At 44.9% G+C, this 23,798-nt stretch overlaps 1 protein-coding gene across 2 annotated transcripts; it reads right to left on the bottom strand.

Annotated features, from left to right (window-relative positions):
- Positions 1-5,480: 5,480 nt before the first annotated feature.
- kdm5bb (lysine demethylase 5Bb) lies at positions 5,481-23,798 on the bottom strand. 2 transcript variants are annotated; one of them, XM_080496571.1, is made up of 29 exons: positions 23,517-23,798; positions 22,045-22,122; positions 21,515-21,637; positions 20,734-20,904; positions 20,247-20,303; positions 18,115-18,264; positions 17,889-17,982; positions 17,452-17,570; positions 16,968-17,126; positions 16,017-16,052; positions 15,534-15,653; positions 15,287-15,445; positions 15,018-15,199; positions 14,751-14,913; positions 14,542-14,661; positions 13,268-13,462; positions 12,961-13,142; positions 12,725-12,849; positions 11,991-12,141; positions 11,798-11,909; positions 10,938-11,293; positions 10,001-10,139; positions 9,730-9,909; positions 8,827-8,988; positions 8,055-8,540; positions 7,868-7,952; positions 7,577-7,776; positions 6,922-7,191; positions 5,481-5,682 (listed from the first exon to the last, which is right to left on the bottom strand). In XM_080496571.1, the coding sequence occupies exons 1-29, from the start codon at positions 23,667-23,669 to the stop codon at positions 5,545-5,547; spliced, it is 4,665 nt and encodes a 1,554-aa protein (XP_080352697.1). In that variant the 5' UTR covers positions 23,670-23,798; the 3' UTR covers positions 5,481-5,544. The 2 variants fall into 2 exon arrangements, with proteins under 2 accessions (XP_080352697.1, XP_080352698.1); XM_080496572.1 differs by lacking the exon at positions 16,017-16,052.

Genomic DNA, 23,798 nt, shown 5'->3' with positions numbered 1-23,798 from the left:
TTACAGCCGTGTCAAAAAAACCCCCGATCTTTATCAAACCCGACGCAAGCCAAAGGCAGCCGGAGGAGCTGCTGAAACCATCTGCTGTGCGGCGTGTGTGCCATCACATGGTGTGTGTGCTTATTCTCTGGATTTTTTTTACTGCAGGTGCTTTACGGAGTCAAGAGGTGACTTTTCACGTTACATAATGAAATACAAAACATTTCATTCAGGCAGAGGCTTTCTAAACCAAAAAGCTGAGCATGTGCTGACGCATTAAAAATTATTTTAAGAGACTGTATAGGAATATATTAGACAGCTTGACACGTCTGTGTCCAGTTTGAAGAGCCATTGTATTACTATTTACATTTAAAAGCCTTACCCTCAATCACTCACTGTGCCACCAAAGATGTATTGCACTAATGATTTAGTGACTTTACCTGTTGAGGATTAAGAGAAAAAAAAACTGTATAATTTTCTACTTCTACAAAAAGTTTGCTCATTTGAGGACTAAACATTGGACTGGTGACGTTTTAATCTAGTTTGAGAACTGTGCAGTACTCCACAGGACCCCTAGGGGTACAAACAACATATTCAACGACTTGTTGCTGATTACCAAACTGTGGAAAAACTAATTGCTGATGAAAAAGTTTTCACCCTGGCGTGGATCAAACTGCTTCTGCGGTTCAAAACAGAAAATATTGTTTCAAATAGAAAAGAAATGCAGTTCAAGTCTGCTGAAATGCTCAAAAACAAAAAAACAAAAAAACAAAAAAAACAACTTTCGGTTGCAGCTCACAGAGTATGTTTAGTAAAACTAAATCTCCTAATGTCGATCACGGAGTAAAATATCGGTATGTGACAGGAAAGACGATGAGGAGACAAGCTTCAATGACAATTTATAATCGCAGTTAGTTTCGAGAGGAAGGGTGTGGCTATTAGTTTCCCAACGCAACAGACCGCTGCTCCAAAACAACCGGGTAAAAGTCGGAGAAAGTCCCCGGTTCAGCGTACAGGAAGCGCACGTTTTCTGTAAAACCGTGAACGCGTATCGATCATTTATGTGGGTCCGAACAGAAGACGAACTTACACCCCCCCCTACCAGCACGCAGCTGACAGGCTGAGCTAAATGCTAACCCGGACTGCTAGCTGGTAGCTTGGAAAAGTACGGCGACTTGTGCGCCCCTCAGCACCGCCACAAAGTTCACTCGCCTCGCTTCGCAAAGCACAAATCGAGTGCTTTGCTGTAAACTCACTCCGGGAATGAAACGCTTAACTTTAATTCTAAAGTTACTCAGCCGTTAGAGCAACTATTTAGCTAACGCGACAAGTTAGCTCAGCCGCTAGCAACAGACTAAACTCCCCAAGATTCCGCTTTCACTTCCAGACTTTTATTTAAAACTCCAGGGGAGTTTGTGTCGGCAGGAGGGAGACACAATACACGACCGAGAACAGAGGCGATACAACCGCGCAGTAAGTTACTTTCAGTGAAAAGTATGTCTGTGCCGATAACTCGAGAGTTAAGTCATAAGCTGATGTTAGCCGGGCTGAGTTAGCATGGAAGCTAAGCTATTTTACCCACAGGAAATATTTCGCAGAGGTAATCCGAAAGTTTCATCACACACGAATAAATGTCTACAGACTTAACTCGTACACTAGCGACACCAAACTCTGAACCGATTAGCTGCCAGAGGACCGATTTTACACAGTGATAGGAGCTCCAGAGAGACACTCACCGTGTTCCGCTATGTGTGTGCGCTAAATGAGCCTGTGGATGTACGGAAGGGTCGGAACGAGCCGCGGCCGCTGATTGGACGAGAGGCAGCCAATCACAGCGATCCAGGTTACTGCGCGATTAAAGCACTTGCACACACACACGCACACACACACACACACACACAAGAATAAAACTATTTTGGAGTAGACCATGTATTTATACTTCAAATATATACTTCATATATATATATACTCATAAATATATACTAGTAATATAATATGAGTAAATAACACCCATCAATCAGCTGTTGTGGTTGTTCTATGTTTTGGACTGATGACCAAACATAGAGAGCTAATCACTCTCATTCATATTCCAGTGGAAAAATCATGTCGCCAATTAAGGTGGATGACTCTTGAGGTGATGCTTAAAGTTGAATCTAGAAAAATATCCCTTGACATGCAGTATAAATTACATCGTATTTGTGCATTGTGTCAGTTTGCATCAATCTGGATCTGCTCTTGTTGTTTGTGCTTCTGGATGCAGTCACATGATGTTAGTCCTCCGTGCAGGAGACACTCAGTTGAATAAATAGAGCGTTGGCACAGAGTCAGTCCTTGTCTCATGCTCCTGTATGAACTGCTTCGTTCTAATTGACTAATCTGATAAAGAATTACATATTTAACCTCCTGGTATCAGGTCGGTCTTGTCAGTGATCACAGTATCTGATAATCAATGAAAGCATCTTAAATACTCCGAAATGTCAGCAGGTGATCATTTTTAGGTCAGACACAGGAAACTGGTGATCTGCAGGCCAAATCCTGTTCTTAGTCATTGAGTCACATTTCCAAAATGAATAAAATGTTGGTCCGTCCATTCATTTTGAATATATTAGAACTCTGTATCAAATGTCATTTCTCTTCATCACTTCTAATGATGCTGATTTTAGGATAAAAAAGTAAACTGCATGAATGCTGAGTCAGTTTAGAGATGTATAATACGTTATTTTTCATCCTATTAAGAGCCATAATTGTCATTGATCGTTATTGTTGAAGTCCTTACAAGGAGTTTTCCATGATGAGACGAGAAAGAAAAACCAGTGAAGCACGTCTAAAAGTCCAAATTTGCTTAATTTGTGCCCCTGAGTTAGTGAGACATACTGTATGTGCTTATGGTTGAACTAGATTTTAGGGTTTGAAGTGGCAGAGCACAGAGCTGCAGACTACAATAAATTAACAGTCCAGATGGAGGTATTATTATTTTTATTAGTTAACTATTTAACTTATTTGTCCTATTCATAACTCCAGATAAATTTCAGATTCCCCCCCCCCCCCCCTCTTTTCTCACTATATAGAAATGGCATTTGTAGAAACTGAGCTGCGTTTGACTCAACAGAAATGAAGCACATCATTGCTCCGTCAGACAGCCTCGTCAGTAAATGTTGCTGACTCAGCAGCCCGGTCTCCAGGACTGAAGGGGACACTTGATGGTCCATTGATTTCAGGGACTTGGGTGAAATAGTATCTTGATAATTACAGAATAAAATGCAGTGCCAGCTTTGTGGCCCTGCCAGGAGGAACAAGTTTATTTTTACCTTTATAATCCTTATATTCCAAAATCGATCACAGCTGAGAGGATTTAGCGTGTCGACCGTTTCTGATGTCCACAAAAATGCAAAAAAAAAAAAAAACAACAAAAAAACACCAGAAAGCTGCATATAGAAATTTGAAGTTCTCACTCGCTGCACATTTCCTGTCCACTCTGCATTTCTCAAATCTAAATATTCACATGTGACTTTGGTTCATCTGTGACTATGTGTGGGTGTTTGCCCCGTGTTAAAGTGGTGACTTGTCCCTGTATAAAGTGATCCAACTATAGAATAATGTCTCCCTTCAGTTGTTTTTCATCACCCTTCTCTGAGACAAAGACACACTTGGATCTTGAGGCTCTTTCTTCCTCCCTCTGCTGGTTTCTGGCTCCCCCTTCAGTGGAAACCCACGAAGACGGTTCAAGGAAAAAGGAACCAAACCAACTCCATTAGGTTCATTTGTCTTCTCATGAGTTGAGGATCGTCTTCGACCACCTGATTCAGGACAGTGATGGTTATTAGAGTGGGTTCGTGAGCGTGACCCTTGACTCCCCAGCAGCTGCTCGTATAGAATAATAAATAATTTCGCCAAGGCGATCAATAAAAAGTAATTTTTGAGACGCATTCTTAAAGTTTTCTTCAGAAAAGTTATCTTTCGAAAAAGTATTTGACCTCTATTAGTGCAGCTCCTTCTCGCCACTCATTATTCTAATCTAGAATAACATATTTTTCAAAAGTTTTCAGAGAGAAATGTATGGACGTGTCTTGGCTTCGTCCTTAAAATAAAGACAACTGGAGCAACTCCACAGTATTATTTTGACCACGCCCCTTTCTATTAATTATTCAACTACACAGACTCTGGAGCATGAATGTTTTTTATGGGATTTTTATGACTCCACTAACCTGCTGGTAAATTATTTGCCATGTAGTAATATTATTTCTAACAAAAACACTGATTAATCTGGGTCGTCATGTTGGGCCGCTATTACTTCAATCATTTTCAACAAATGTTATTGTTGATTATGCTCCTGTGCATTGTTTTGACTCTTGTCACCTGCAGACCACTTTCATGTGTTAATAAAGTTTAAAATTCACCTAAATTCAGTAAAAGCTGACATAAAAGGATGCACTGCACATATATAGTGGGCTACATATGTACAATTCTTCTATTTAAGTTCTATATCTTAAACTGTCAGGTGAAAGGTCTCTTGTGAAGCTTTGCAACAAAATTGAGAATAAAAAAAAAATTGAAGACACTTTATTTATTTACATGTAACTTTGGATAAAGCATTATAGAAAAGGTATAGCTTTGACAGAATCTCCACGAGAAGCTCCACAGGTTGGTTTCTGTTCAGTGAAAAGGACAAGACTTCTCCATAGAACAAGAAGGCTTTATTCCACAATATAAACCTGTAACATCTTCAGCTACCCTCCGAGTCCTTCCCGGCGGCTTGTTAGGACGAGTTACGAGAGCGGGCGCGTCCTGTTTTTTTTACCCCCCCATCTTCTACCTGCGGCAGCGCGTCTTCGCCACCGTGCGTTGCTCCCTGTACATCACACCACCATCGCTAAAAAAACACAACTCAGCGGAGACCAAGCCATTTAAGTCGATTCAGACAAAAATTATTGCTCAGATAAATAAAACTATTCTACAAAACAAAAAGGGAATAATTATATTAAGATGCATGTACTAAACACTGGATCAGAGAGAAAGGAAAAAAAACCTGCAATAGTGATTTATTGGGGGTGTCGTAAGGGGGGTGGGAGTGGGGGTGGGGGGGGGGGGGGGGTGAAAACCTCAATTCTGTCCCCTCAAGTCTGTTTATCATGCAAGGGAGGCTCCAAAGACGAAACTATCAACCATTGAGTTACTCTCTTTACTGTGGGGAAACGTGGTGTAAGACTCCTCTGCGTTGACGTAATGGATTCCCATGCAGCACACTTCACTTCCTGTGTTTTTTGTTTTTCTGACTTAGACAACCACAAACAATTCATAAGAAGAAAGAAATATATATATATATATATATATATATATATATATATATATATATATATATGTAAAAATACCAAAAAAAAACAAAAACAAAAACTAAACATTATAGTTCTGGACAACAAGTCAAAAAGAGGAGATAGCACCGTTGTTACAAAAGGGTTGGACAGACGGGACGGGGGGGGGGGGGGGGGGGGGGGGCAGCGACACATCCAGACCGGAGGCTCTGATAGCGAGAGCGAGGACACGCGGGACTCTGCAGAAACGCCGCCTTCACTTTCCCACGTTATCGTCTTTCAGCGAACACGCCGCGCAAACGTAGTCCTCCTTCTCCGCCATCTCCGCCGTGACGCCCACACAGACTTGGTGGAACCACTGGTTGCAGCTGCCGTCACACTGGACCCAGTCGACCTGCGCACACGCACACACACAGGCACACACACGTGCACACACACACACGGGATTAATAACAAACCTGCAACAAACAGTGCAAACAGCTGCTTGTTCACACATGCAGCTGCAGCATTATTGTGACCCCCGTCTGTTCTCAGGAAGCGTTTTTCATTCACGAAAAGAAAAACAGTCCTGCTCTTTTCGTCATCCAATGAGATTAAACTTTGCAAGACAGAAAAAACAAACAACACAGCAGACATTTTGCTCATCCTTTCACTACTATCCTGTATTTCTCAGCTATGAGACAGCTTGTGACATTCATCGAGAGTCGGCAGTGTGTCACACATCTGCAACATCAGCTCTTCGGGGACTTTATACAATGATGACAATCGATCAGCTGTGAGAAAGATCTAACTCATTGCACATTTTATGGCCATAACATCCAAAATATTTTAAGTAAATCTAGTTGTCCATGTAAAAAACATAAAAAAACAAAACATTCTTCTATCTTCTGAAACAAACTGTAGTTGGTACAGTTCTAAATTTGAATGCTAAACTTTAAACAAATATAAAATATATTTGATCGACAAAAAGAGAGATTATCTGATTTTACACAAAACAACTAAACACGGTGAAACTTCACTCTCTATTCTCATAAGGAACCAGAAGGTTCATCTGATCAGCAACAGAAAAAATAGACGTTTAGAAAAATTACTAAACTGATTAATTCAGAAAAAACTGAAAGTGAAGGGAAAATGCTTTTCCACATGATAATCATATCTGTTTTAGTTTTTTTTGCCTGTAGTACGTCTGGAGGGGAACCTTCCCGCTGTACTTGGTTTACCAACTTGTTTCTGAGTGTCGGCCTGCCGTGTGCCGTTGAGCAGCTGGAGCTCAGTGGAGTTTTACGGTTTGTGGCTGCCTGCTGTGCCGGATAACAACCGAGACGGAAAACGAGCATCTCAAGCTGAAAACTCAAAAGAAACAGACTGTTTGCCGTGTATCCCAGTTGTTCTCCCGCCGCTAAACAAATTTTATTCCACGGTGCTCTCGTGTTAAAAGTCTGGTGCCATGACAATATCATCATAGATAGAATAGTTCTTCAGCTGCTGGTTATTGAATCAAAAATAACACTTTACCCATTTTTATCGGTTTCATTACTTTCTAACAAAACATGGTTTAAATGGGCCCAAAAATCTTGATTTATTTTTGTTCCTGCAGTGTGACGGAATGCGACGTTACGGGAGATGCTCTCACCTCGTCTCCCTCGGGCAGCTGGCACCTGTCTGCGGGACAAACGGCCATTTCCTCGTCGGAGTCGTCGGACTGGGAGAAGTCGGAGCGCGGGGAGGACGAGGTGGAGGCCGGCCGGCGATGCTGCTGCTGCTTCTTGTTCATCTTCTGCCGCTTGTGGGCGTGCTTTTTGTCCTCCCGCCGGCGCGCCGCGTCGCAGCCTTCCCGCTCCATGTGCCGCTTTGCTTTCTTGTCCGAGCCGTTCGCGCTTTCCCGCACGTCGTTGGTGCCGCTCTGGGTAAAAAAAAAGGGAGAATCGACACAACTGAAGTCAAAAGTCTGTCGGGTTTCAGGAGTTTTTGCGATATATTACGCCTGGTTTGATTGCAACTGTCCTGGTCGGCCGGAGTAAAGATTAATCACATAACATTGAAACGTTTAAGAACATTAAAATGCATCAACTATTGTCTTCAATTTAAATCTTTGAGCATTTGTGACCCAATGTCTTTACAGCCTTATTCAACTGTATGATTTGCAAAACATTGAGTTCAATGTGATCCACGCAAGTTGACCGAATTCGACTGTTTTAAAGTCCAACCTTGTAATTATCATATATTTATTTCTCTTTTCTTTTCCATGCACCACATGTTTAAACACAGATTTTTTTTTGCACTCGTACCTGGTTTAGTGGCAGATTTGTTCCCTGAGAGTTGTGCGTGTGTGTGTCCGTGGACTCGTCCTGCGGCGGCGACATGCAGCTGATTGTGTGTTGGCTACTGGCTCGGTCCAATAAAACGTGGTAGAGACTCTGGACCTCCGGCAGAGAAACCTGCAGCAGGAGCCCCTCCACCATCAGCTCCTCCAGCTCCTGACTCAAACCTGATACACACACCGACACACACACACACCTTAAACAACCTGATGTTCACATATGGGGGGGGGATTTTGGCTGCAAGAAGCCCACACTGACCCTGCAGTGGTATGCATCTCTGCTCGGTGTAGAAGACGGTCTGAGCCTGGCTCGTCCTGTTCCACTCCGGAGTCAAACACGGAGCCTGTTATAAAAAAAAAACAAAAAAAAACACCCAAACCTTCAATGTAACGTTTGCAACCTCATCGCACAGTTCGCTCGAAGCGTCTCGCGGACTGACGGCGACCTGGGTGTGGTCGTGGGTGTTCTCGCCGGCCGACACGTAGCGGCTGAGCGTGGGCGGCGTCCCCGGCCGCTCGTCCAGCTCCGGCAGGTTGCACGTCTGCGAAATCCGCTGCGCCCGCTCCTGCCAGTCGCCCGTCCTCTCCGCCAGGTAGCGCAGGGCGTCGCCCTCCGGCAGGCGCACGCCGACGCGCCGCAGGGAAGACAGCAGGGAGAGGGCCTTGGCGAGCGGGGGCTTTTCCGAGGGCTGGCACTGCGGACAGAGCCACGGCTGCGTTTCGCAGGAGGCCGACGGGTCCCGGACGCACACGCTGTGGAACGCGTCCCGGCACAGTTCGCACTGCAGCATGGCGCCCATGGGCGCCTTCTGGCAGAAGCACACCCTCAGGTCCATGCAGTCCGCCGTGGGGAGGAGCTTCGACTCGTTGGCTGCCCTGAGATTAGAGAAAGCCTCCAACTCCCGCAGCCGCAGCTCTTCCAGCGTCGCCATCTGGTTGAATAAAACATAACAAGAGTCATTTCCTGATGGAGGCAGTTTAAAACCATCGTATCGCTGTAATTAGGCCTTTATGAAACTTTAATTCCTGCTGCTCTACTTTCGCTGCCACTTTCCCACGCTGTCAAAACCCCCCCCAAAAAAACCCCCCTTCATTCATAATTGTCACATCACTACGCTGCCATCTGCCCCTGTTCTCTGACTGCCATGGCAACTCTGTCCTCCTCGGCTGTGCTGAATCATCTTCAGCCTCAGTAAAGAGTTATTGATCTGTATTTACAGCAGAGGTAGAATCCTTGGTCTCCGAAAGTGCCTTTTCCACGTCGCTGAGGGTGTTGAGCCTCGGCGTCTTCTTCTTGTTACTTTTCGGCGACTGCTTTCCTTTCTTGGCCTTCCTCTTCGGAGAACCCACGTTTCCAACTTCACATCTTGGACACAGGACCTGCAATCAACGTGACAACATCTGAATCTGCCGGACTGACAGCAATCATCCTCTTCATGTCCGACTCAGGCTTCGGAGAAGGAAGTTCCCATTTGAAATGCAATTTAATGACAAATCACTGGGGCTGAATTTGACAACTGACCCGTACATCCATTATTTGGATTTCGATGTTCCTCTTTATTTGGTTGTTCTTTGAATGAATGAAATACGAGAAAATATCAAAGACTTATAACAGTGCTATAAAAAGCAAATAGAATTTCCCCTAAAAGTGACCAAAAACAATTTTTTTCCCCTCACTGTTAATGAAATAAGAAACCGATTCGAAGCCGCAAGTCAACGACTGACTTTACTGACAAATTTAATTTCTTTCTTTGTGCCTAATGGGATTTAAAAGTGGTTTAATGTCGTGCTGATCAAATCAAGCGAGAGAGGAAAACCAAATAGCTGAAAAATAGCTGGAAGAAAAGCGTGCTGATTCTTTTCTTTGACTCTGCAGTTCATCCTGTCTGAATACCTCTTCATGGCCTCTCCTCACTAAAAGCCTCTGCTTGTCATTTGACGCCGGCCTCGTCATCTGAATAAGGCGCAGAGATCGGTGACGAGCTGACGACGGCGTTCGCAGCAGTCTAAAGTCTACACTTTCACTGAAAATGCTCGAATGAAGTTGGAAGTGAATAAAAAAATTCCAGGAAAAAAAAAAACATCTCAGATTGCTGATCTTAAAATTAGGGTGTGTTGTACCTCCAGTAAGGTAAGTGTGGAGTCTTTCTGAAGAAAAGCTGCCGCTGCGGTTTCTTTCCACTCCTGTACTTCAGCCATCAGAGTCTCCAGTCGGTCCAGAGGCTCCAGGTGGACTTGGATGGACTGTCCTCGCAGCACCATGTCGGACAGACTGTCCCACATCAGGATGCAGCCGCTGGCCTGGAAGAATCGATTCGGCAGTACGGTTACGCTCAATTCTACCTGCGTGCAAAAAAATCAGATGGGAGTGAAAAAGAAAGTTTTCCCTGACCTGCAGCTCTTCGGTCTCTTGAAGCCACTCTTGAGCTTTTCTGATGGTGTCTTTGAGGAGGAGACAATTGGGGAGGTAAGCGGTGAGGCTCGACACCTTTTCGGCGGCAGCCCTGAGCGTCTCGACCGAGTGTGGCGGTCTGCAGGGGCGGCAACACACACACACACACACACACACACACACACACACACACACACACACACACACACACACACACACACACACACACACACACACACACACACACACACACACACACCAAATCACACATGGGCGTCTACCAACTCTAAATAAAATGAGCTGTCATGGCGGTTTGTCCGGATGCTCTCCATATTTTGGATTTCAACATTACAAAAAAAAAAAAAAATGTTTTGTGCTTAAATCTGACAATTATTTAACAAATTCTGACTCCATATATAGAGATGATATATACAGAACAGTTTTATACGTCGTGACATCTAAAACTGAGCTCGATGAGGAAAAAGTCTGGAAGCATGGGAAGATCTACGTCCCGACTTGCGATCAGTTCATCTGATAATGTCCTGAGAACAGATGCACATTTATGACAGCCATGCCATTAAAAGCCTTTTAGAAGCACTTATGACAGTTAAGCCTGAACGGCGCCGGGTACCAGTGGAATGAGGGCAGAACTAAATATGATGCTCACTTTTTGTTGGTCTTTGTCGAATATTCTAGCGGCGGCATTTTGCACTAGCTGTAATTAAAGTGAAGCAAAATCAGGAGCATCGAACGCATTTATCACGTTACTCAGTTGCAATTGGCGTAAGAGCCTGCAAAAAAGAGTTAAGAAGCACAGAAACATTTGAGTATCATATGTTTCTGGGGTTTCAGGTCCGTGTTTTTTGTGTTGTTTTATCCGCCGGTATTGTGGCTCGCTTGTGAACGTCGTTCGGCAACCGGTCGGTTCTGCACTCACCGGGCTTTGAGGAGGCCGCTGGCCTTCTCCTCCCAGTGCTCGGACGTGGTGAGCTGCTCCTGAAGCCGAGCCATGGCCTTCTCTACGGACGCGTGCGGCGCCAGGCCCACGCCCTGGTCGATGAGCCGCCTCATGGCCTTCAGGGTGAGGGCGGCGGGCTGAGCGTTGGCCTGCCGCACGCCCTCCAGCCAGCGAGCCTGCTCCAGCCGCTCCCGGAGGAGGGGCAGCTCGGGGAGGTCCACGTCGAAGTCGAAGCTGACGTCCAGCAGGCCCTGGATCTCCGTCACGCTGGGGAACTCGTCCGCGAGGACCTTCTCGCTGTGCTGCTGGAAGTCCTCGATGCGATTCAGGAGTTCCTACCGGGAGAAATCGTCAACCCGTCACTGAATGAAAAAAAAATGGTTTGATTTACGTTGTTCAGTGGTTTAACCACAATATTGATGTTTCATTATGCTCCTCCTGTCTTTAGCATCTCCCTGCAGCTTTATAAAAAAAACTGTCAAGCAATAAATAACTTTGTTTCCACCATTGGAGACCCTGTTCTCTAACTGGCTGAATATATTTCTGAACAACAGCTTGTCCTTGTCCTTGTAGTTTTGCATTGTCAATGTTTGGTCAAGTTAATGCAAATGGTTGCTCTCTCCTCTCTCTGCAGCGTCACTTATTAACGGCTCCTTCTCTACGAGTCAGTCCGGCGAGAAGAAGGACAAAAGATTGTTTGAGTGTGATTGTGAAAAGCTAAAAAAAATGACCTTTAAATTTACACCCTGACAAATTTTCCAGTTCTGACAGACTAAAATGTGAGAGTTTCGTGTGGCGTCGAACCAAGACGGGTGTGAGGTCCATCTCTCCTAGCGTACCTTCAGCAGCGGCGCCTGAGGGAGGCTACAGGAGAGGTTGTACAGCTGCCTCACGAATGACCTCAGCTCCTCCACGGTCAGCTGGCTGGACTTTGCGCTGTCGCACCGGTACCTGAAGACGGGGGACGGCGCCGTGTTGAGGGAACAACGCAGGACGTAGGGATCGTGAGCCGCTCTCCATCGGAGACTTTACCTGGTCTGTCTCTTGCCGTTCAGCAGCTGCTGGGCCACCGAGGAGCACTTCTCCGCATCCTGCGTGACCAGGCGGAGCCGGCGGAGGAGGTCGTTGTCCGGGAACGACATGGACTCTGATTCGGCCAGGAGAGTGCGGAAGATGGGAAGGCCTGAGGAGGGAGAGGGTCCCTGGTTAGTCGCGCAACTTCGACACACCCTGTATGTTCAACCAGCAAAACTCCTGGAGACTTGGGGAGGCGACTTCGAAAAATTTTCACTTCAAACTGGGGATTTTGTGTGACCTGATTGATCAATACCAACTAATTAATGGTGCAAACTATGTGAAACTCCTTGGGAAGATTTAAGAGTTTTTGCATTGCATGCTATGGAGACAAAATGTCCTGTAGGAGGATCCCAGTGTGCTGCGTGGAGCAGAGAATATCACAGTGGAGTTGGACACCAGCTGACAGACGGCTGCAGGTTGTGGAGCTGTGACACATGGCAAACTCCACCAAGCACAACAGCTGCCATGAATGAGACTTTTTTTTTTCCCTCTCTCTCTTTCAGACAACTGCCGGTGAAGGAGGCAGTGATACAATGAATGAAGAGCCTTTGTTTATCAGCTATCTCTTCAGATTACTACAAAAGTGGATCGCGAGCCATTTGTAACAAAGTTATTACAACTACTGCCATCTGATGAGCTCAAACGGGTCGACATATTATCGTATCTTCTTCTTTCCTCGTGCCGTTTACCTTTCTTCTTCTCCAGCTTAGCTTCCAGAGTTACGGACACGGTGGACGCCCATTCGTCATAGACCTCGGCTCGCCGCTTCACATCATTCACCATGGGGTGCAGCTCGTCCAGTGTGTATCTGTAACTGCAGACGGAACACAAATCCGGTTCGGGGGAGGAAAATAATAATAATAATAAGACGTCCACAGACGTGCCGGGTTGATTAATCCGGGCCGGAGCCCCAAGTGGGACTTACTTCAGTGTGTAGTTGGTGACGGGGCAGGGGCAGAGGTCGTCGATGTGGTGGAGGCAGACCAGGACGCTGGGGCTGCAGGAGCAGGTGACGGCAGACAGGTAACAGGTGGTCCTGCACTTGGCACACTGCCGCTCGTCATCCTGGAGGTGGTCGTACTTCGCCTCGATGCTGCGCGACACCCCCTGCAGATGGTGCAAGGACGACGACGACAAATCCGTAAAGAGCCAGGTGAGGAATAGTTATTAAGATCTAAATAATCTCCAGTATGAAGATAAAAAAAAAAAAAAAAAGGTTGCGACGAGAGTACCATTTTCTTCACTTTGTCCCTCTGCTCCTTCTCATCCTTGATCATGGAAACCATGTCCTTGTGGACGGCGGAGGCCAGCACCACGTTGAGCGTCTGTGCTTTCGAGGCCATGTTGCACACCATCTCGTCGTGGGAGAACACGTTGTACCGGTGCAGCATCCGGTAGTGGTCCACACACTGCCTGCCCAGGGGCATCTGCAGGGGGGCAGAGAGGTAGAACGAAAACGTTCTTTTATGACAATCACACGACGTTTCTACGTTTTTCTCGTTTGCAGACATTTTGCGGGACAGGATAATTTTTTTCTGAAAGCAACCATGACACTTTTCCAGGGAGGTTAAAATGTAAACTGGTACTAATCAATAACTTGCTCAGGATTGAAGTCGAGCACTTGCCGCAAAAGATTTGGACGGACAGCTTTCGTCACTGAGAAGGGAACTCAAATTTGATGTAAGAGAACTTTAGTAAACATTTTCATAAACAAAAACTTCTGACTTTTCTATTAATTAGGTCTCATAAAACAATATGCACGGGTTCTTATATGTTGCACCTCAAAGTGCATTTTAGTAGTACGGCAGTTACTTCAGAGTACAACATCCTCCTCCATTACATAGAGTTTTATATGAGTCTTTAGTCTCGTGTGTCTCTTTCCTTCAACACGGATCTGCTGCCCTGCCGGTTCCCTCCAGTTATTGCTGTTCTTAAGCTCCGGTTCTGCCTACTCCTCCCACAGTGTGACATCCTCACTGGCATTCAAAGCATTTTGAATGTACTTGTTAAAACCAAAGAACCTCCGTAGTTCGCCTGCCAGCCCTCAGGTATGATCATTAAGTCAGATTCCATTATGCGCTGCTGTTTGTTCGTCAGGTGTCCACAGATCACTTTCATGTTCCTCTTGTCTTTGATTGTGAAGCTGAATATAAGACCACAAAACTAGTTTTTCCAGACTTATTTCCCCAAATGATTGACGACTTGCTTATTTTATTCTTGTGTGTTTCCATCTGTGTGAAATCTACATCACCAGCAAATAGATCTGTAGGTTTACCGATGATGGCAATGGAGAAAAGCTGTAATTAACCCGAAGTTTAGCGCACAAGTACAATACTAATACAATAATTGCAATATCATTGTGTATTTAAAACATTGTTTCCTTGTGAGATGTGTGTGTGTGTGTGTGTGTGTGTGTGTGTGTGTGTGTGTGTGTGTGTGTGTGTGTGTGTGTGTGTGTGTGTGTGTGTGTGTGTGTGTGTGTGTGTGTGTGTGTGTGTAGACCTACCCAGTCCACAGTGCAGAAGTTGACGGCCTCGGCGAAGTTAAAGCCCTGGTTGAATCCACTGTGATAGGCTCGGGGGAACGTGATGACAAACTCCCCGGCGCACTGGTTGGTTCTGTAAATCTGAACCGGAGCAGAGCATCTCAACATCAGTTGCTGCGTTGTCGAGTCGGGCTCATCACACGGAGCGAACAGAGAGCATCTGTACATACCGGGACTCCGTGGGCCATCAGCGTGTTGGGGTTCATGATGGTGACCAGCTGGTGGAGCAGGTCGGGCTGAGAGTCGAACAGCTCCGGGGCCAGCTTCCTCATCACCTCCTCCAGCTGTTCCGCAGCGAAACCTGGAGCGCCGTACCAGGTTTTGGGCTCCCCCCTTATTAAACAAACAAAAACAAAACACCACTTTAAATGCTGTGCCGGACCTAAAATGCGAGACCTTCGGGATCGCGGGGCGCTATCCAGGTTCGCTTGGCTTACCAGTGCAGGTAGTTGATGGAGTAGCTCCAGTGGTCCTCAATGTGCCAGCAGAACGAGGAGAAGCACATGCCGACATAAAGCCACGGCAGCGTCATGCCACAGATGTCCGCTGTGACGTGAGTGAGTACGGACGGGTTCATCATGGCCAGGTTGTTGAGGTTCCAGCCACATTTGAGGTATTTCTGCAAGAGGAGCGATTATGTAAATAAGGCGAGAATCGATGCGCATGATAAACAAGCGATTGGAGTTAGTTTGGGCTAAGAACTTACCTCGTCCGCAGGAGAAACCTTGAACTTCCCATTGGGGATGGGGAATCCACTCCCGAACTCCTTGGAGGCGATATCCGCTCCGTATTCAACGGTGACGTCCTCTTCGATGGCGCCGACCAGACGCCAGAACTCTTTCTCGACCAGCTCCGTGGGCACCATCTGGAGTCACCAGTGACACTTTCAGATCGAACGCAGCCGACGGAACAGAGAGCGACAGGAAGGCGACGGAGACGCGGCCTCCACTTACGTGAACTGGCATGTTGAAGTAATCCGATTTAAACGCGTCTGCCATTTGTCCAAACGCACGGAGGGAATAGTCTCTGTATGCTTGTTCGAACCCAAACGCCTCGTGAGGTTTGTTGCATTCCTGTTGGGAAAGAGTTTTCAAAAATATAAAAAAAAAACAAAAAAAAACACCATCTTATGATAGTTTGTGAACATATTCCTACAGTCCCTTTTTTTAATAATTTTTTTTTAAAGTCACCGTATTCTGTATAGTTTTCTGCAGAGGACATGCGACCCTTTAAATATTTGTCATCATTTATCAGTTTTCTTTTTTAGGATAAAGGTGCAATCACTGGACCACGACAGAGGACGTCCATGTGACATTTCTCCAAACAGGATTTTAGACCTCGACAATAAACATCAGACCGACGGCGGCACCTAAGAAAGCGTGTTCACTTGTTGAACATCACCCGAAAGCTCATATAAAAGTCTGGCTTTTTGTCACCTTAAAAATATTGCAAAGGTGCGTCCATTTCTCTCTCTGAAAGACACAGAAAAAATTATTCATGCTTCAATTAAGAACTTGATAAGACAAGTGTTAATGCTCTCCTTTACTGGACTGCCCTAAGAAAATAAAATAAAATGCATGACGCGGCTACGGACAGTTCAGAGCTGGAGAAGAGAGCACAACCACCTGTTCTGCTTTAAAATATGCAAAATAAGATGAAATGATTTGGAATTCTAATAACTTATTCTATTCAAAGGTGGCTACCGACACTGGCTTATAGTGAGCTAAACGGGGAAAAAAAAAACATGAAACTCACTGCCAAAGATATTCATGGTTTTGCACCAGAATATTTGACATATGAGCCCTCGAGACCTTTACTGGTGTTTCGTTCTAATTTTACGCTTCAAGATGATTAAAAAAACCCTGATCTGACTTGCAGACAGATAAAAGGGCTGCAAATAAAGGTACTGTTTTAAATCTCACTTCTCACCTTAACAGTTTTTTTCAATTGTAGGTTGACACTGTGTGTTATTATAGTTTAGAGAATTATTTTTTAAGGCTTGTCTACTCATACACATTTAGTGTCTATTTATCTTACGAAACTTAATAAATTCTAATTATTACTGCCTGCATGTGTTGCGTTTTTTTTTTTTTTTGTCCTCTGTGAAGCACCTTGAACTGTATTATACAATCGCCATATTGAGATGAATTGGCTGGTTGTATCTTTTTTTTTTTTTTTTTATAAAACAAAATGATGATATCTGATGATCTACCAGATGTCAATTCAGGAGCAAACATCTGGATGTATAGCTGTTGGGTGAGCGAAAATCTAGACATCAGTATTATCACATGAGATTTAAAAGATGGGACAGATGGGAAGAAGTTATAAAATGCAGAATGTGCATGCAGGTCCTGCTGGAGCTCGTCGAGAGTGCAGATCCTGCTCACCTGAGCCAGACACTTGGGGCACCTCCAGTCTCCTTTGGGGACGTTGTGCAGCGGAGGGATCAGGCAGAAGGTGTGGTAGCTGTCGTCGCAGCCGTCACACAGCAACAGACGGTCTTCGTCTCCCCCGCTGCCGCAAACCAGACACACCACCAGATCCACCTGGACGACGAGGAGGAGGAGGACGAGCCCAAGTGAGTGGATAGAAATCGCAGGTCAACGTGAACACTGGCTTCATAGAAACGACGTCTCAATGATTGAACTATTTGAAGACCGGATCAATTATTTATGCAAGCATGCAAATCTGAAAAGGATCAAATCAGAACCTATAAATGATCATTTTGGATATAAATGTCATTGTAAATGAGATCTATTCCACAGTGCCGTTTTAAAAGAGGTTAAAGTTGTCTTGGCATATTTATATAGTTATGTTTTTTTTTAATATTTTGTACAGCTGATCTCAGATCAAAGGTGCTTTTGTGCTTACTGGACTCGGAGGAATCGGAGGGAGGAACTTCTTGTACCGCGGTTTGATTTTTTCAGCTTCAATTACTGGTTCCTTACTTTCAACTGGTTCTTGTTTCACAAGAATAGGAATCTCTTTTTCTGGAAAGGAAACATCAGTGATAAGACTGGTTGAGACTTTAGATCCTAAACATCCATGAGCAGAACACACACGGTTGATATGTGTCAATAAGAAACTAAAAGAACAATTTGAAATAACAGAATTTGTCAACATTGAATAATGTCATTCACTAATACTCCTGTAATTACAACTCTATTTGACTTTACTGTCATTCGTCGACATTTCAACACATTTCACGTCAATGAAATTTCTTTTATGTTTTTATGTTCTCGTTTTTGAACTGTTTACTTATAAAGGTGACACGTTTGCCAGCCCTGCTGGAGGATGAGGAGTCTGACCTGGTTTGGGCTTGGCCACTAAAGAGCCCATCCTCCGCCGCAGGTTAGGCTTGCTCTCTTCAGGCTCACCTGGTTCGGTCTTTATGCAGACAGCCTACATTAAAAAAAACAAAAACAAAAACAACTTGTGAAATCCTCAGTCGTAACATTGAGGGGGGAAAAAAAAAAAAATCAAAAATCTGGCGATTCCAGAGCTTCTCTTCAATGGCGTATTTGACCGTCTCACCTCATACTTCATGCGCTTGGCCCTGCGAGCGCCGGGTAAGGAGTCGGGCGTCAGCGCGGGCGACCTCTGAACCGGGTCCTGCAGCTTCTGCTCCTTGACGTCGGCGTCCTCCTCCACCTTCTCCACCGGCAGGACCGGCTTCTGAACGCACTGAGGGAGACAGGGAGCCTGTTGAAACCTCAACTTCTTGGCGATAAGAAAAAACAAAACCCGCATGCGCGTAACCGGAAATACCAGAAGACTCAGTCGCAGTGATCTGTCAGTCGGCGGTAGAATGGAGGCCAATTTAAATAAAAAAGAAAAGGAGAAGACAGATTCAAGTGTCTGAAACAGGATAGACTGAGTGAGAGTAGTAATACAGCCTGTATTCTCTTCGATTTCAGTAGTAGTGGAATGCATAATACACTCCGCCAGATGTGTACCGACAGTCGGTGACGTCCTCTGATTGAACTGTCGTCAAGAGTCCAGGAGTCATGAGAAGGATGTGGTTAGTTGGGGAGGAACATGCCAAAGAAAAAAAAAAAAAAAGGGCCGAACGTGTCACAGTTTTAGTCATAATGTGCTCCACGACACAGGGTTTCACCAAAAAAAAAAAAAGAAAAACACAGAACTGACAGATTGCCAGATTACAGAATGAAGTCTTGAGCCACAAAACAGTCAGTTGCTTTGACGTGTGTGTACTCGTATCTTTTAATTGTTTAAAAAAAAAAAATGTTTTTCAGGTGTTTCCTTATTTCTTTTAAATATTCCTCGGTTATCCAATTTGACTTTTTAAGTGAAACGTCACAATGAGACATTTCAACTTTGATTTCAACCCAAATGGATGAACGCAGAACCCTCGATGTCTCCGTCCATCACGGATCCATTTATCAAGATTGTGACGAGATGAAACACAAACGGAAGATTTGAGACACATTCTTTATCCACGGCCTTTATTTAAAAAAGGCTTTTGTTTTTGTGGATTTATAAAGGGACGAGAAGGAAACAAATCTCCTCTTGAGGATTTCATTTTCTACGATGGCATGTAGCAACACCTACAAATCAGTATGAAGCAAAACCAGTCGTAGGTACAGCTCTTCTGTTTATATGGAACAGCTCATATTTTCTTTTCTTGTTACTCTACAAAGAGAATATGCAATGTTTACGATCAGGACTCCTTGCAGGCCATACCGTGACTTCCTTCCTCGGATTCCTAATCTGTATTCATGCCTCCATATCGTGCAGTATTGTGTTCTCGGTATTGCTGCAGAGAAAATCTGGAACCCATCAGATGTTTTGACGATGGCATCGCAACGATGGAAAAGTACTAGTAAGGTTAACATCTTCCAAACATAGCGAGCTGCTAAGATCTGCAGGAAAACAAAACCTGTTTCATTTGTGTTAATTCTCAAAAAAAAAAAACGATTGCAAAAGATCAGACAGATGAATGGAGTGTGGAGAGACACATTGATTGAAATGTTGAGGACACTGAGCTCCGCCTGCCTTTTCAGTGATCACTTCACGCCAGGTACTTTTACATTATTCCTTAAGAAAGGGCAGAGCTATAGAGGTTTAGCTGAGTTTGATCACTAAAGAGCTGGAACCCTCTTCTTCGTCTATTCTTCCAACAAGACGCACGATTTTTCATTGAAGGTATTGTAAATGAAGTTGCTCATCCGTTGTATTGCTGGTGATTGTGGAAGTTAATGATGTCAGAATGTTATCTGTTGTTTTGCATACTGAGTTGATGCCGGTGCAGAGTTTTTCCCGTTACATTTAGCAAAGAAACTGCAGTTTGTGGCAGGTGACTTTTAAGTGTGCTGACCTCAGAACAGTTTCCTCAGTGCTTGACACAGATCTGAAGTGACAAATGATCTTTGATCGGGCTGAACTCAGATCATTAGAATATTCAGATTATATCAAAACTTATCAGCTAAAAATCCTTCCGGTTCTAAAAAAAAGCCAAAACAAACTGTCACATGAGAACCAAAAACAGAAGAGTGTGATCGTGGAGGAGTGACGATGGCTTGAGCTGATTTTCACGGATGGATCACGACCTCCGTGTCGGGTTTATCCCATGTGACGCCACAGTTAAACATGCACGTTTGTTAATCGAGGAGGCCGAGAGGCTTCGTACTGGGACTCCAACGTACCTTTTCAAGTTCGGGTTCAGCCTCCAAACCCATCAGTTTGGAAGCTGGATCTGGTGCCTGAGGCAAGAGAGAGCTTTTGTAATTCCACAATTTAGAGTGACCCGTACACAAGGTCAATGACCTTCGATTGGCTCTCTTGCGGCATCTTTGTGACGTCGCATGAGGGTTGGCACCAGGTAATAAATGTACATTCGGTATATTAGTCAGACAAGACAAGATCATTTAGAAATGACAGAAAATTCAAGCTGACATTTAAAAAAAAACACAAATAGAAACAAGCAAATCTTAACGACGGTGTTGTTTTGTCTTTAACACGCCAACAAATTCCATTTGCAAGACCAATTCGTCTTCAAATCGTATCGTTTTCAGCACGAACACATTTGTAAATTTAAGCTTCGATGACCACATAACGGGCAGCATTATCAGGACGCACAGCAGATCGTGAGCGGGGATAAAGCTGTCACGCTGACGCAGGAGGCCGACTCACCAGCAGGTTGGCGCCGCTCTGAAACAGATTGTAGGGATAGAGGATTCTCTCGTAATGCCCTCGCAGGTGAGAGCCCACAGCTTTGCCAGGAGCGAAGCCCATTTGGTGCGCGATCTTGGTCCACCGCCTGTCCTGGCACACGATGTCGAATCCACCCTCATCCGCCACGTGCTGGAATGACACGCGCTTACATTAATGCGAGGTAATAAAATGGGCTTTTCTTTTCTTCCCGACGACACTTTTAGACACCGCCGGCGATCCAAAACACCAAACTGAGCCTGGATCTTATTTTAATAATTCTTTTTATTTTTTTTCAGCAGAAAGACAATGATTGGACAGTTTATCAATGGCTGGGGAATTTTATTATGAAACCACTGGATATCTTATCTAGAATTGAACCAAAATGTACTTTTTGGTATGAGTACGGTGTGTAGAATCATTGAGTTTCGTTTTTTTTTAGTGTTGTCTGCTGGTGAAGTCGCTTTAATCACTTTTGCAGGGGAGATTAAGACGGATTCTGCAACCATCCTCATCAGTGTATTGCACGCTGGGGATACGCTATTACTTTAAATTTCAAAATATGTGTCCCACAAATATCAGCATCACCTCTCTGCTTAACACCCGATCCCACTAATAAACAAGTAAAACTGAGCATTATCATATTTGCGAAGGTATAAATTACACGAGGAGCTGTTAATGAGGACGAGCTGGGTAAGTGTGCATAATACAGTGATAGTCAGTGTGAGTGTGGAAATGATGTGCAATATAAACAGTGATCAACCTTGTTCAGCTTATAGAGATCCAAAATCTTCCTCTCAACATGAGGGATCTTCAGGGCACATCCCTGCAAATCCCAAAACTTGGCAATCTGGTCCAAGAAGTTGAGCTTGACTCTGGTCTGTGCCTGAGAAAAGACGCGAGCAACAAAACCAATGGGCGGCACGGAAATGAAATTTGACCAAAAATATACCTCCATGAGGAAAAACAACTGAAAAACCAGAACGTACAAGGTGGTGGAGGTAATAAAAGAATTAAATAAATGGCTTTGAGGTTCATTTTTAATCCAAATTTGATTGAGTTACAAGCTCAGGAGTCTAAACAAGCAATCTATCGGTTGTTACGCAACATTGTTATTGTGACGTTATTACTGCTTTTATTACATCATTTGTATTATTGATGCAGCCTTGCATGGACACAGTGGCTCTGATAGCAGTGCGATAAGAAAACACAATGCGCAATCTGAAAGTGGTGATGCACCGAAAGGTACTGTAGTAAAACTAGGACTGATCTAATCTGACTAACAAAACTCACCTCCAACTCATTGAGCCTCTGAATCCGGGGAACAAAGTGAAGTCTGTCAACGTCACAGGCAAACGGAGGCTGCCAACCCTAAACAGACACACACAAAAATAACACACACACACACATAATAAGCACATGAAGGTCAGTGTGGAGTATGGACACTGATGCAATGAAGACTTGTAGGAATTCTAAAGGACATCCATTGCACTTTGAAGTTCATATTCGGCTCTTAACATCCGAATAGCTCCATTAAAGTGAAGTTAGTGTGCGTGGAAGAGGCCCAGTTGATCACATTGGTTGAAAACATGTAACACTCAAGTTTACCTAAAAAAGCCACAGCCTTGGAAACACTGAGAGAACACAGCGATCCTTTACGGCCAATCGGTAGTCCTGTCAAAAGCACCATCAATAACACAACACCCCCAAACATCCCAACAAAAGGGGCCCCCCCCCCAAAAAAAGTTTCTTGTTTTAAGTAGAGTATTCAACAACATCCCCCCACTGGCACACAAAATGGCCAGATGGAAGACTCTCACTCTGCAGCCCAGTTTACCACAAAGCCAACATGGAGGACAACACCCTGTAACAACACACACTCCTGTATGGACGTGAACTCCTTCCAGCAAAACTCACATCTTCATCGGGCCTCAAATAGAAGACAAGGCCACTTAAAAACTCAATTTACCACAACTTCTAGAGTCGATGCTTGGGGGGGGGGGGTTGTTGTTGTTTTTAGTGTATTAATAATAGTGGTCTTCAACATCAAGGATGCGTTTATTTATTTAATTTTGGTTCCGGGAGAAGTAGGGGGGGAAATATTTACCAGTGTAATGATAATGTTATTGTAATGTATGTTGGCTGGTGACATAATTATTGTTCTATAACTGGTGGTTAAAAAAAAAAGTGATGGAGGACACGTTGCTTGACACAATGATGCTCCTTCACGGAGCGGAGAGAAAGTCAACGCGCTGTCGGTCGCAGCATGTGGGGGACAGAATGTGTGAATCGGGGGTTAAATAAGTGTTTTTTTTTTTTTTTTTTTGGTAAAGTGGGGGGGTCGCAGCATTGTCGGCAGCCTGCAGCTCAAACGTCTTCCGCATCGCCTCCTCTGACAGGTTGCTTTAGCTTGTTAGCATGCTAGCAACTAGCTCCGCGGCTCAAGGAACCGGAGCGCCGCGGTGACCGGCGGCCCCAACGCCGCCTTACCTCCCCCCCACACCTCACCCCACCACCCCCGCCGGCACGGCTCCGCGACCGCCAACGCGCTCCACCTCGAAAAAAAATAAAAGACGCGTTTGACGTTCAAAAACGCGGCGGGCGAGCCGCGGCGGCACAAAGACTGTGCGTTGGAGCCGTTGGTACATCCGCCATGTTGAGCAGTCCCTTTAAATCCGCGGCGCTCCGTCCATCTACAACGAGCCTCTTTAACGGCCGAAAGCGAACGCAGCATCCGCCGCCAGGCAGCCGGGCTCTGCACTCACCGGCGGCGGCCGCACTTTGCAGATCCCCGTCTTCTCCGCGATGGGACGGATTTTGTTGATGAAGGCGAACGGGTCTCGGAATTCCTCCCAGCTGGGCTCGAAGACCGGGCACTCCGGAGGAGGCTGGAACTCGTCCGGTCGAGGCAGGCTCATCGCGTCGGACGGACCCGGGGCTTTGGAGGCGCTGGAGACGGGGCGGCTCGAGTTGGACGGGGCTCCGGGAGGGTGGTGTTTTTTTTTTTTGTTTTGTTTTTTAATATTTGTTTTTAATCCGGTCTGATC

This window comes from Blennius ocellaris (assembly GCF_963422515.1).
Source record: "Blennius ocellaris genome assembly, chromosome: 5".
Classification (NCBI taxonomy): Eukaryota; Metazoa; Chordata; class Actinopteri; order Blenniiformes; family Blenniidae; genus Blennius; species Blennius ocellaris.
Note: the sequence above shows the minus strand (reverse complement) of the source record. Positions and strands in the feature narration are given on the sequence as shown.

Coding starts and splice junctions, on each gene's coding strand:
- kdm5bb (XM_080496571.1), bottom strand. CDS start 23,669: ATGAGCCTGCCTCGACCGGACGAGTTCCAGCCTCCTCCGGAGTGCCCG. Junction 22,123..23,516: donor GCAAAGTGCGGCCGCCGCCG/GTGAGTGCAGAG, acceptor GTGTCTGTTTAG/GGTTGGCAGCCTCCGTTTGC. Junction 18,265..20,246: donor CTGAACCCGAACTTGAAAAG/GTACGTTGGAGT, acceptor TGTCTCCCTCAG/TGCGTTCAGAAGCCGGTCCT.